The sequence below is a fragment of the Marmota flaviventris genome, chromosome 13 (assembly GCF_047511675.1).
Source record: "Marmota flaviventris isolate mMarFla1 chromosome 13, mMarFla1.hap1, whole genome shotgun sequence".
Taxonomy (NCBI): domain Eukaryota; kingdom Metazoa; phylum Chordata; class Mammalia; order Rodentia; family Sciuridae; genus Marmota; species Marmota flaviventris.
In genome coordinates, this window is record NC_092510.1 from 99,451,890 (window position 1) to 99,465,924 (window position 14,035).

The following is a 14,035-nucleotide window of genomic DNA, read 5'->3' on the forward strand; positions in this document are numbered from 1 at the left end:
GTTGTAGATGGACACAATACCTTTATGTTATTTTTATGTAGTGCTGAGGATCAAACCCAGTGCCTTCCACATGCAAGGTGAGCAATCTACCACTGAGTACAACCCCAGCCCATGTTTGGCTTTTTAAGAAAGTGCATATTTCACCCGGGGCAGTGGTATATATGCCTGTAATACCAGGTACTCGGGAGGAGTACCTGGTAGGAGGTACCAGGCAGGAGATTTACAAGTTCAAGGCCAGCCTGGAAAACTTAGGGAGACCCTGTTTCAAAATTAAAAATAGAAAGAGCTGGGCATGTGGCTCAGTGGTGAAGTACTTCTGGGTTTAATCCCCCAGTACCACAAAAAGAAAAAAGGGTGTTCTTTCTGAAAGTGACTACATTCCCACCAGCAAGACATGAGCCTTCCTATTTCTTTACAGCTTTGACAGCACTGGGTTGTATTTGTTGTTTTTATTACTGCCTTTGGAATAGATATGAAATCGTAGATCTCATTATGACAGTAGTTTCCACTCTTTCTAGGGCCCTGGTTTCCATCTCTCTCTCTCTGTCTTTCTAATTGGGTAGAAGTCATCTTACTGACACTGTGCTAATCGGTAGGTAACAAGTCCGTTTCCATGGCATGTCATCCTTTTTGGATCCAGTTTAACATCATGAAACCAAGCACCCACATTTTAACAAACAATGATTATGTAATAACAGTCTGTGTACGTTTAAATGATTGAAAGGGTAATAGCACAAGACAGATGTCATTTGTTATTTATTCATCCCTCTTTTATTGGCACATTATAATTATACATGATGCTGGGATCTAACGCGACATATCTGTACATGCACGTGACAGTGTGGTCAGTCTTGTTCCTCTCCTTTCCCTCCCCTCCTCCCTCCTTGTCTCCTTCCTCTTTAGGTTCCATTTCTTGAATGTCCATGCTGCACAAATGTTCATGTGCTATTTAGCCATTTGTATTACTTCTTTCGTTATATATCAACTCAGATATTTTGCCTATTTTTTAATTGGTCTGTATACTGTCTTGTTGATACAAGCTCTTCATAGGTACATGAAGAACACACGGAATTTTTTTTTTTTTTTTGTGGTGCTGGGGATTGAACCAGAGCCTTGTGCCTGTGAGGCAAGACTCTACCAACTGAGCTATGTCCCCAGCCCAATGAGGAACACTTGGATTTTTATCTTCCTTACACCAATACCAGCTTACAGTGAGTAATAATGGTCGGTGGAAGTAGATTAGTAGATGAGTGTTTGTTAGGAGCTAGACACTGCGTTTCACAGGGATTATTTAGACCAGTTTCTCATTTTCTTTTCTTTCTTTCTTTCTTTCTTTTTAATAGTTGGACACAATACCTTTATTTTGTTTATTTATTTTTATGTGGTGCTGAGTATTGAACCCAGGGCCTTGCGTGTGCCAAGTGAGTGTTCTACCGCTGAGCCCCAGCCCAGCCCCGCAGTTTCTCATTTTCTAAAAGTGACACGACCATTTCAAAAACTCCAATTAACAATTTTTACTAGAGGTAGAAAATAAACTTGATTTGGAGAATTCTTAGATTCATGTAAATTAAAACTGGGTTTTTTTAAATAAATAAATATATATATATATATATATATATATATATATATATATATATATAAGTTGTAGATGGACACAATATCTTCATTTTTATTTATTTATTTTTATGTGGTGCTGAGAATTGAACCCAGGGCCTCGCGCATACGAGGCAAGCGCTCTACCACTGAGCTACAACTCCAGCCCCAGAACTGGTTCTTTTTTTTTTTTTTTTTTTTTTACTGCTGTTACCATAAGGTCTAAATGGTTGTCATGATAGACCCCAAATTCCAGTGATTTGAACAGGCGAGGTGCTTGTTTCTCTCTCCTGTGCCAGGCTGTCATTAGCCGCCCCGAGTGGGCTCAGTGGCTCCACAGGTCAGACACCTTCCGTCCTATCACCCTTTTAAGACATGACTTCAACCTCTGGATCCATATTGGCCATCCTGGCTATCAGGCCCCTTGTAGGCAGGGGACATGCAAAGAGGAGGGAGCACATGCCCATTCCTTTTATGAACCTGACCGAGAATTATAGACATCACTTCTGTTCACATTCGGATGGTGAGAACCTAGTCCCCTGGTAGTGCCTTGCTGCAAGAGGGGCTGGGGACTGTAGTTTCTGTTCTGGGACGATGTGTGCATTGAACACCCAAGGGTAAGGCCAGATCTTAGGGCAAGTTCTAGAGGACTCACGGAACAGAATGAGGTGATAATTGTAGAGCAGAACAAGGATGGCATAATGAGGGCTTTGAGCAGAGGGTTAAAAAAGCTTGGAGGTAGGAAGCCTCAGGCCATTTACCATTTCGTTGGAGGAAATTGTCAAATCTTGGAGGATTTTGGGATCAAACGTCACAAATTCCTAATTCGGGCCATGGACTTAGGTTGTCTGATTTAGATTGTGGCCATATTGGTAGAGGAACCCAGGGTTTTAGATGAGCAATAAGGCAAGCTAAGGGGGAGTCCGTGGAAGGGACTGGGTAGCTCCGGTGCTGGAGAGGTCTGACCATCAGGGTGGCCATCAGGGCGTCCCCTGATAGTCTTCCATCAGCGGAGAGTTCCACTGGAGAGTGAGAGAACATCTTCTCTCCAGTCTCAATGATAGGGGACTCCTGGGGTCCAGGTGGGCCAGAGGGGAGGGTCTGGGGCAGAGTACCTCTGGGAGAGCCTGGGAGGGGTCTTCCCTCTCGGAGGAGTGAGGAGGCCAGCATTGCATGCAGGAACAAAATGGCAGAAAGTTGGCTCAAACTAGTTTTTATCTCATGGAGAGAGAAAAAACTGGAGGCTTGTTGGAATGGGGAGGGGCAAAAAGAACCCCTAAAACATCCCATTTCCCTGTCAGGGAACTAAATGAAAGCACATGAAAGAGAATACAAAAAGAAAAAAAGAAAAGAAAGGCAGACCTCATGAGCAGCCATGCTTTATGGAGCACTGGAGGGGCACACCTTCAGGAGCAAAATGGTGGCAGGCTACCAGGAGGATCTGACTTTTATGTGGCCTTAGCAGGGCCAGGTCATGGGAGGAGTTTAGGGTGGGGCAGGAGGACAGGTAGGTAACCACAGCCTTCATCTCTGGAGAGGTTTCAAGGTATTGACTCAGGAGACAATGAGAGAATCCTACTGCTGCCACCTGCAAGCTGGGGACCCAGGAGAGCTGGTCATAGTGCAGTGGGGAGGCTGAGAGCCCAAGGCAGTGGCATGGATTCCAGGGAGTCTTAAGGGCCAGGGGGGTGGATGTCCCCTCTCAGGCAGCCAGGCTGAGGAAGGGAGGTCTGCCCACAATGCAGCAGGGCCCCCTCTCGCAGCCCACCCATGCAAATGCTGGCCTCTTCTCACCGCACCCTCCCAGACACACCCAGAACTAAGGTTTAAGCTGATATCCAGCCATCATGCCATCCAGTTGATACATAAAATAAAGCATCACACTCGGGATATGTGAATGTAACTTTGAGGTTAAGTCTGCTTTGGGAGTTGCTGTAGGGCATAGAACTTCTATAGCAGTTATAGGAAGGGTATCAAACCAGAGGGTGGTTCCTGCCCTGGTGGCTTTGCACCAAAGCTCTGTTTTGTACTTTTCTTCTCAAGGGGACACAGGACCCCCAACCTGGCCCTCCTCCTGCCCTCAGCAAAGACCTCTGGACAGTCTCTCCACAGCCAGCAGCAGGTGGCCCTTCTATCCCCAGTCAGGTCATAGTAGTTCTGGATGGACATGCAGAATCTGTTGCTTTAAGGAAGAAGCAATTGCAGTGCTGTCTGACTTCAGAGATGCCATGGCTTCTCTAGGAGAGCAGGGATTTCTAACAAGTGCAGGGAGGAAATCTGATTCCATGTGTTTTGTGTGTGTGTTTAGAACCTCGACAACAAAACAAATGGGTGCTAAACATTTTGAAGAAGCAAACATGAGCTCTTCTTTAATGTTTCATTTCTAGGGTTCCAAGCTTTGGTAAATAATTACCAAGAACTTTGCTTTCCCCAGCACAACCACAGGCCACTGAGAGGGTCGGATACCAAGGCATCCAGTACTTCACAGCCCAGCTCAGCTGCCCGGAGATAACTTGGATAAACATGGACTCCTCCGAGTCCCTGCTGGGTTTTGCACTGCAGGGAGGGTTAGCCAGCTTTTCTTTCCTTCCAGCCTTCTCTCTGCCCTCCCCTCCCGCTGCCTTCTTCCCCACCCCCAAAGGTAATGTGATCCCGGCCTGGTCTGTGCGCTCTGCGGATTCTTTTAGTCTTAGAGAAAGGGAAGAAAAAGATTAACTGTTGCTTTACCAACTTCAAAGTCAAGACAACTTCAGAAAGCCAAGCTCAGTGCCCATGTTTGAAAACCAAGAGAGATTGCATGTTAATAACCAGTGTGTGGGCGTTTCCTATTATCAATTGTTTCTTAGTGTGCTCCAGTTCATCTGTTCCGCAGATGATAATTGGAAGCCTGTAGGTTTTTCAAACTATTACTGTTTTTGATTGCAACAAAGTCATCATGTAGCTATTTTTGATTTGTTTTATAGAGATTGTAATCTTCACTTATTATCAGACTAGAAACAAAAACGACTTTTGGTGACTTAAAACAACATTATTTGGCACTTATTGCAAAAGTTAAGCATCATAAAGGGACACAGACATATCACAAAACCATTCAGAATCTCTTTAAGTTGAATTCAGCACTTAGAGTTTAATAAGAATATTCCAAACTACTTTTGTTTAATAATATTTTTGCTTATAATTAAACTTAAAGGTTCAGTATTGTAAGTGGATTTAATAATTCAGGGTTTGGTGGTTCATTTCCTGACCATCCACAAAATTAAGATTTGAGACCTGTAGTTTATAATTTTTAAATCGTTTTTCAGCCTGGTATCTGTCAATTCTTATTCTAGGTACATGGTAAATGTCATGTATTGTGAATCTGGAGATCTGGATTTTTTTAACCAGATTCTCCTCTTAACCTGCTGAGTGCCCTAGTACATACAAATTATTTTATCTTTATGTGCCACAGTGTCAACTGATTAAAAATGATTAAAGGTGGGAGCCCTGTATTTATCTCCATTGTCTCTCTCAGCCCCACTAAATTAGCTACAAAAAGATTTTTTAAAAAGTGAATGTGCATAAGACAAAGGAACCCAAAAAGACTCAACTGGAGTAGAAAGCTCAGCAGGTTCTGGGAAATGAAAGGCAGTCAGAAGAGTGGGAGAAGAGTTAGTGGCACTGAAGATGCCCAAGGCTAACTTTTTCTGAAAGAGCCCTTGATAAAAAGTGAGCCACTGTGCTTATAGGGACTGGAGGAAAGTTCGGGCATTAGAGGTGTTGGTACCCAAACAGGGGTGAGCCCAAGAGATCTGTGAAAGTCTGCTCAAGGGACATTTCCATCCTTCAAGCTGCTCCCCACCCTGTGCATCCAGCTGACCACCTGTCCTCCTCTCCTCCCTGAGACTAGGGAAGTATCTTTTAAGGCTCTAGACACAGGAGCCTCACCTCCAGCATGGGTCAAGATGAAGCAATTGGCTGAAAAAAATGCGCTGGGCTAGTGGGGATTTGTTTGTTTTTAGTTCTTAGCCTCTCTTCTGGTATCTGCTAGCCAGAGCCCTAACAAAGATAAGATTGAAATATTATTTTCCTTTTTGGGGGAGGGGCAGTACCAGAGATTCAACTCAGGCACTCGACCACTGAGCCCATCCCCAGCCTTATTTTGTATTTTATTTAGAGACAGGGTCTCTCTGAGTTGTTTAGCACCTCGCTCTTGCTAAGGCTGGCTTTGAACTCGAGATCCTCCTGTTTCAGCCTCCCAAACCGCTGGGATTATAGGCATGTGTCACTGCATCTAGCCTGAAATATTATTTTCTAAGGAGAAGGAAAAAAAAAAGAATCATCCTACAGAAAAGGCTGATTAAAAATCTAGTTCACCATTTGCATCTCATCAGAGTCTGCCAGGCATCATTCCCCTTTCGTGTTGAGCACTTGCAGTTGTGTTTTTAGTTCTTACTCCTGTACAGTGACTGGATACCCAGACACTAGAGAAGTCTGTAACTGAGAGAGTGCAACAAAACACAGAAAATAGGAAGCCGGTGGAAATAAAGACAGTGCAGGAAGCAGGAGGTGTTCAAAGCAACTATTTGCTATCCTTGGACAGAGAGATCACAAACACCAAACAATAGGACACTACTAAAACAACAGCAGTCAGAATGAGCGCTTTACCATTTAAAACATTATAGCCAAAATTTAAATTCAAACAGAAGGGGCTGGGGTTGTGGCTCAGTGGTAGAATGCTTGCAGAGCATGTGTGAGGCACTGGATTCAATTCTCAGCACCACATATAAATAAATGAATAAAATAAAGGTTCATCAACATCTAAAAAAATTTTTTTTTAATTCAAACAGAAGGCTTGAAAAATATTCTAGAATAGTCAGAATGTAGAATATAAAGACAAAGACATAGGCAATAAAAGAGAACAAATAAAATCAGAAGCTCAATCCCAGGGCTTTAGTATCCATCTGATAGGAATTATTGAGAGAGAATTCAATAATAATAATGGTGATAATAGTGATGATAACAATAATATAATAATAAGAAGAAGGATAGTAAGTGGGAGAGAAGTTAGGAGACAGCAAGTGTAAGGAAAAAATCCAGATTTTAGAGATGCGAGTATTTTCTTAAGCTAATGACTTCGGCCCTCCAGAGGTCCAGCATAGTATATGAAAAAGACTCACTGCAAGCAATATTATTGTGAAACATGAGAACACTGAAAATATTACAAGATCCTAAAAAAATTCCAAAGAGAAAACATGCCATTTATAAAGGATAAGGAATCTGAACAGGATTGCATTTCTAAACAATAGTACTAGAAACTGTAAAAAAAATAGTGGAGAAATGCCTTCAAAATTTAGTCAGGAAAATTATTTTTAACCTAGGATTCTATACCCAGCCAAACTGTCAAGGTCTAAAGAAAGGTACTTTTGAGACATGTACCCCCTCCCCTACAAGAATTTCTGTAGAATGATGAATTCTAGCAAAATGAGGAAGCAAATCAGTTAGTAAATAGAATTGAGAATATTTGGAAAAATACCAATAAATTTTTGACAGATCTTTGAAGTATTTAAGAGGGAAAATAGTAATACGTACATAGAAAACTAATCAAGTGAAAAATAAAATCAAGGTAATTAATATCTCCAGGATAAACAAAGTTGTATAACAGACTTTCATAGTAGATTGTTGGCTGAGCAGTGAACGATATTTATATAGTAATGCAAACATTGACTGTTGGTTTAACCAGAAATGATTTCAGTTTGGGGAGGTTGGGGATTTTGCCAATACAGTGCTTCTATAGTAAGTAGATGATGTGTAAAGCTAGTGAATCCAGAAACAGCAAGATGTGGATGTTAGTTAGAAATCTAGGGGGCTGTCTCTGAAGGAATAGACATTGGAGTGGGACTGTGGTTTTTATTGCAAGACTTTTACAAGACTATTTTTAGTCTTTTTTTTTTTTTAATAAGACTATTACAAGGCTTTTAGTAGTCTTTAATTTTTAACTACATGTGTGTATATTACTTTGATTTAAAATAAAAATTAGTAAAAATTAATATGGGCATACTAATATTAGTTTTCTCCCATCTGGAAAAGAATTGTTTAACAGCTGTGTTTCAACTCAATCATAAAAATACCATCTTACTGTAATGAGATTTTCTAGAAAGTGGTTTTACTCTAAGGCAATTCAGATTTGGCCCCAACTGAGAATTGTAGCTTTGGAAACCCCCAGGGGAGCAGCAGAGTCAGTGTCAGCTGCAGGGCAGTCATCAGTACAGCCTGCGCACTGCATCCTGGGCCTGGAAGAGGCCCCGGGAAAGATGTGGGAGTGTGGGCTGGTGTTTTGCCACAGAGCCCCTATGGCAGACTTCAGCTTTAGGCTGAGAGGGGTGGTGCTCAGTGATATCTGAACTTGGGTAGCCACCCTACTGCGTAGCTGGGGTTTCTTTCCCTCCAGAAAACAAATGCATTTCCTCATCCCTTGGAAAACCTCCAGACTCTGCTTTCACTCCCTCAGAGTGTGCCTTTTGGAATAATTTTCACTTACACATTTGTTAATTTGAGCTCTGTCCTAGGTGCTTGGGCAGGAACAGACCATCACCTGCTGGGATAGGTGTCTTCCTTTGGGAATAGCAAAGCCACAGATCATTGAGCACTTCTCTTCATAGGACACTTCCATACATTCTTTTTTTTTTTTGTGTGTGTGTGTGTGTGGTGCTGGGGATTGAACCCAGGACCTTGTGCGTGTGAGGCAAGCACTCTACCAACTGAGCTACATCCCCAGCCCCATACGGTATTTGTTATTTCTAATCTTCAAACCCCAGTGAGATGGCCACACTTAGCATCACTTCCCATGCTGCAGATGGGAAAACAAAGGCTCAGGGCGGGATAAGTTGCTATGGTGGGTGGCAGATCTAGGCTCAGAATGAGGCTTGGATGATGCCACAGCTCATTCCATCTCCATTGGGCTGCTTCCCATTGCCTGGCTTGCCCAGGCTAGTCACAGGCCTCCGTGACACGTAACTCAAGACCAACAAATAGTGCTAAAAATTGAAAAATTTGAGACTTAAAGGGATGCATATGTGTTCTTACACAGTGGCAAAAATGGACATGGTTGTATAATCTTTGAAGCTATCTTGTCCTTTAGTCAGAAACACGCAGGACAGAGTGGGGAACCTGAGGCCTTGCACAGTCAGAGGCAGTGGGCTTTGTTAGCCTGTACATACGAAATCAAATGCGTGTGTCTCAGTACCTGTGCTGTTCTCACCAAGCTACTAGCTGGAGTTAGTGAAACCTGGGGTCATCTGATCATGGGATCGCAGCCAGGCCTCATCTCAGATTTGCCCGTCTCCCTCCCACCCATGCTCCCACCCCAGTCTTACTGTTGAGTGGAGCTTCTGCACCTGAATCCTGCCTCCTTCCCCTGCTGTGCTGGGGGCCCCTGCCCCCCACCTCTTTTTTTAAAGAGAGATGAATTCCAAATTAAAAAAAAAAAAATCAATCTCCTAATCTCTTCAGAGAAAAGTGTGCTTTTGACAACTTGTTCTGAAGTTACACATTTCTTACATTCGGAAATTACTTTCAAATGAATAAATTTTAGAAATATCTATTTCTGTTTGCCCTGTTACCAGTGAAAACAAGGAGCATCCCTGCTCTCTTCCAAACCAGTTTTCTACCTCACATACACACATCCATCATCCAGCCAGCTTAAAGCACTCAGTCCACATACTCTGATGTTGTGGGCTAGGGATCATAGGTGTGCATTTAAGCAGGCAGTTCAGGTGAGTCACAATCGGTTGTTCATGCACCAAACTTTAGAAACATTGATCACAACACAGGTTTGATGTAACTAAGGAATTTTATTCTTTCTTAATATTCTTAAATATGTTTTACAATATTTGTAATTCCCTGATTTTTTTTCTTTTTATTTATTTATTTATTTTTAGTTTTTGGCGGACACAACATCTTTTTGTATGTATGTGGTGCTAAGCATCGAACCCGGGCCGCACGCATGCCAGGCGAGCGCGCTACCACTTGAGCCACATCCCCAGCCCGATTCCCGCCGCCCCCCCCACCAGGATTTTACCCAGGGGCCCTTAACTGAGCTATAGCCCCAGCACCCCACCCCCACCCCTGGTGCTGGGGATTGAGCTCATGGCCTTGTGCATGCAAGGCAAACACTCTATCAGCTGAGCTATATCCTCAGCCCCCAGCCGTTTTTATATTTTATTTTGAGACAGGGTCTTGCTGAGTTGCTCAGGGCCTTCCTAAATTGCTGAGGTTGGCTTTGAACTAGCAATGTTCATGCCCCAGCCTCTGGGATTATAGGCATGCGCCACCACACCCAGCCACATTATTTTCTTTTAAGACATATTTTCCCAACAGTTATTGATTTTGATTTCATCTTGGATTTGTTCATATTATTCATCTTTCACTTAAGTTGGAAATTTTGTGCAATTCTGTAAAGTTCAAGACTTATCTGCCTTGCTACCTCCTACCTATATGAACTTCCCCTCTTGTCCCTTCCCTCAGTTTCCTTACCAGTGAAATGGAATTAAACTATACAAAATTAATAGGCTCGCAGTGAGGGCTTATGAGTGTCTGGCTCATATTAGGTGCAAATTAAGTTTCTTTTCCAAACAACTAAATTGCAACATCACATCACAAATTAGCTGATAGTCTTTTAATTTCTTCCTTTGTTTTTTCCTTTTCATTCCTTTTCTTTTATCTTTTTAAGTGTGGGGTTGTAGAGAAATTCTTCTTGGGCCTTTCTTCCCTTTGCTAAGATGATTGCAATATTCCTTTATTCACTTGTCCACAGTGCTTTTTGGAACTTGCAAGTTAGCTTCAAAAGCAGCAGAAGCAGGATCTGGAAAGAATAGTCCTGGTTTGATTTGGTAGTGTGCAGTTTGGCAATATCGTCAATGTTCATTGCTGTTAATTCAGAGTATCTGCCAGATCTGTATGCATAGTTTTATATGGAAATTGTAAAAGATCTGGACACAGTTTATTAGCATTACTCATTTCTAAGAGGATTTAAGAGGATAAGATCATTTTAGACTCAAGAACAGGACATTAATAATAGTCATTAGCTTTAAAAACAAGCTTATATCCCAGTATAAAGTACAGCACATACAAACAAATATCTGGGACTGAATTAATGGATAGTATTCAAAATATGGTTAGAATTTTAAAAATATAATTCTTGGCATTAAGCTGCCAAGTAATATAGCCCTTTAGTCTGAAATGCTATATAATGACAGACTTTATCATAGTCTGATCCAAGGCCCTTGAACTTTCCTAAACAACAGATATTGTATTTCTTAGCCTGTTTGTATTGGAGGCGCCCTTCTGAATGTTATTTTGGGCTTACATGTGGAGGTTGAAATGTTCAAAACAACACTAAACTTAATTTGGCAGTTACTACGATCAGGACAGTGTCTTCCCGCCTCTAGATAGCATCCAGTCACTGCATCTGTCACCCAGTGGCCCTGTAGTTCTGGGTCTTCAGGAGATGGGAACAGTGTCCCAATAGTGCCTTCTTGGGTGCTTCCAAGGCCTCATCTGGTACCAGACACGAGCAGTAGGTCTACACAGTGCAGTACAAATTCATTTCATACATGGATCAGAATTGGCAGAACCCCTCTGAAAAGTTAATGATGTCCTTCATGAAAACCCCTGTGACAAACACTAGTCTGGTCCAGTCCAGTCTTGAATCTTATGTGAAGATCTTGTTTCTTAGCCATTCCTAGTGTACCTAAGGTATCCAAGTTTTCATCATTACAGGACAGGCTAACAAGTAGCCGGGCTCTCTTAACCAAAGTTTTTTCTAAAATCTATAGTGACAACCTGAGTTATCTGATCAAAGATACAGATAGCCCAATGCTTTGATCCACTTGAAAGACAGATTCTTGGTGGGAATGGGGCAACCTAATCCATTAGTCAGGCACCTGATCCTTGGAGCCAGGCAGACTTGGTCCCTTCACTTTTGAGTCCATCTCTGCCTGTTTCCAGCTATGGACAAGGTGCAACCTCCCTCAAATCAATCAATCAATTTCTTACTCTCTTCCTTCCTTTCTTCCTTTCCTTTCTTTTCTTTCTCTCTCTCTCTCTCTCTCTCTCTCTCTCTCTCTCTCTCTCTCTCTCTCTTTCCCTCCTCCTCCTCCTCCTTCTTCTTCGTTGTTTTTCACATGAAAAAGCAAGACAATGATTTGATTTTCCTCAGTTTCATGGTGCAAATGTAGTGCAGTGATGTATATAACATGCTTCTTACATAGGAGCTATAGGGACTGGCACATGGTAAGATCTCAGTGCATGTCAGCTCCTACTGTTTAGGTGCTGTAAGACGTGAACTAAATTTTCTGCTGGTTACAATATAGATATCAGACAATATTAAGTAAATGTATTTTCCTGTTGTTATTGAAACTTAGTTGAATTTTATTAAATTGTTGGCTGTGGTTTGGCTCCTGATTGCTTCCCACTGCTCTAGATTTCTGCGTTTGTGTCAGTAACACATTGTGATTGTTGCTACTTTGTTACAATATTGCCTATGATCATTCCTAACTAGAGTTATAAAAACTTTGAACCAGCATAGCAATGAAATGGATTTTAAACAGTGGTATCCCCTGGTCTCCCTAAAGAGGCAGGAAAGTTACCTGTTGCAGAAAATGAGGAAAAAAGTGATGCAGGCCCTGCATGGGGAGACTAATTTCCCTTCACTTTAAACCACTTCTGTTTACAGCTGTCTCCATGCCTGGATGGTTGGTTTGAGCCGTGTGTCCTGTATTTTGTGTGGTTGTCCCGTGGCTTGCAGCTCTCCATTCGTTCCAGAGTTGGCCTTAATCATAGTATGCTCCCTGAATGTGCATGACTAGTACTGGTAATTCCAGAGGAATCTGCATTTTCACCAACATTCTTGGGACATGGGGTTTGCCCTGGCACTGCGCCCAGTGGAACTCGTCAGAAGGGGGGCAGGTTGGGGACGGCTAATGCCATCAAGGAGATGCGCGAGGTTTCCGAAGTGGTGCCCGGGAGTGCTGCACTGCCCAGGGTGGGCGTCAAGTGCAGGACTGTGCTTCCAGCGTCCAGAAAGAACCTCCAAAGGCCCTGCACGGGCTCCCCTGATGAACAGAAATGGGCTGGGATGGCCCGGGAAAGCCGCGGCGGTTCGGGGCGGGCAGGGGCGAAGTGCCAGCCGCGTCGAGGGCGGGGGCGCGGTTAGCAGGCGGTGGCCGTGGCCAGGAACGGGTTAAGGCTTCGAGGCGCCGGCGGAGGCTTGCGGGGGCGGGGCGGGCCCGGGCCCTTTGTTAACGGGCGCGTCCGGGCCCAGCGGAGACGCGGCCGCGGCCATGGGCGGGCGCGCGGGGCGGCGCTAAAGCGGCCTGGCGGGCCGGGGGCCCGGGGCGCGCGCCGAGCCTGGAGCGGGGCGCCTCCGCGGGAAAATGTTGGAGATCTGCTTGAAGCTGGTGGGCTGCAAATCCAAGAAGGGGCTCTCCTCGTCCTCCAGCTGCTACCTAGAAGGTGAGCCCGCCGCGGGCCCAGACCTGGCCGCGCGCTCGCCCCCTCCCCGTTTCTTCCCTCCGCTTTCTCCCGCCGTCCTGGGCGCTGCCGCCGGGATGCGGGATTCGGGCCCCGCAACCTTCCCGCCCCCACCCGGAGGGCCCTGGGCGCGCCAGCCGGGCGGCGTGTCCCCGCGGCCCCACGCGGCAGGCTGTCCCAGGAAGCTTGAGAAAGGCCACTGCACAGGCCCTGACGGCCTCGCGCGCCCACGTCGCGCGTTTCCACTGCTGTGCACAAAGGCAACGCGATCCGCGCTGTACGGCTACAGAATTTTTAGTGACCTTTCTGCCCACCCCCCCAGGCTTTCTACAGACCACCAAGAGGTCGTAGGAATCGCTTTTCAGCGCACATTTTAGGAAGGCGTCTGGAGCGTGTCCGGAGTAGGGCTTGGGGGAGGGGAGGCTCGAGGTCGCGTCTTTCTGTAAGGGTTAGAGCCGGCGCATTCGCTTTTGCCCACCCACCACCCACTCCTCTAGCTCCTCTCATTACTGTTTTATGATTTTCCTTCACTGTTGTCTTCAGTTTTCTGCCATAAGGTGACAACAGAAGAAAAGTGAGTGGAGGCTGATGGGGTAGCACGAATTTGATGTGCTTTGGGACTCGTCGTCCCAGCCCGCTGCCTTCAGCAGAAGGGCCAGTTGTACCTCAGACCGGACGGCACCTGGCTTTTCTGTTGCTTTCATTTAGGACTCAAAATAGGAGTAGGAATGTAAATCTCATTGTTGAACAAGTAGGATTTCTGCTAAAGGCCTGAAGTTCTAGTGGTTGGAACTGAAGGAGAAGCAAATGGAGGCCTCGTTAACTTTCTAGTCTATTTTTCTTTTCTTTACAACTCTTGAGCTCAGGACTGCCTGGCATCACATGTGCTGCTGAAATCATTAATACCACTGATGTAGGTGAAGTCGGTTTGCCT

The 14,035-nt window shown here is 44.3% G+C and overlaps 1 protein-coding gene and 1 non-coding gene across 4 annotated transcripts in view; one reads left to right on the forward strand and one right to left on the reverse strand.

Annotated features, from left to right (window-relative positions):
• Abl1 (ABL proto-oncogene 1, non-receptor tyrosine kinase) overlaps nt 1–14,035 on the forward strand; it is a 123,191-nt gene that overhangs the window by 70,045 nt on the left and 39,111 nt on the right. The window contains exon 1 of one of the 3 annotated variants that reach the window (XM_027942798.3): nt 12,913–13,083. The exons of the other annotated variants lie outside the window; for them this stretch is intronic. Coding sequence (XP_027798599.2) covers nt 13,005–13,083 — 79 coding nt within the window. The 5' untranslated portion in view covers nt 12,913–13,004. Of the gene's footprint in view, nt 1–12,912; nt 13,084–14,035 lie in introns of those variants that run through there. 3 annotated transcript variants of the gene reach the window in all.
• Trnav-cac (transfer RNA valine (anticodon CAC)) lies at nt 8,272–8,345 on the reverse strand. Its single transcript has one exon. It is a non-coding gene; the product is annotated as a tRNA-Val (tRNA).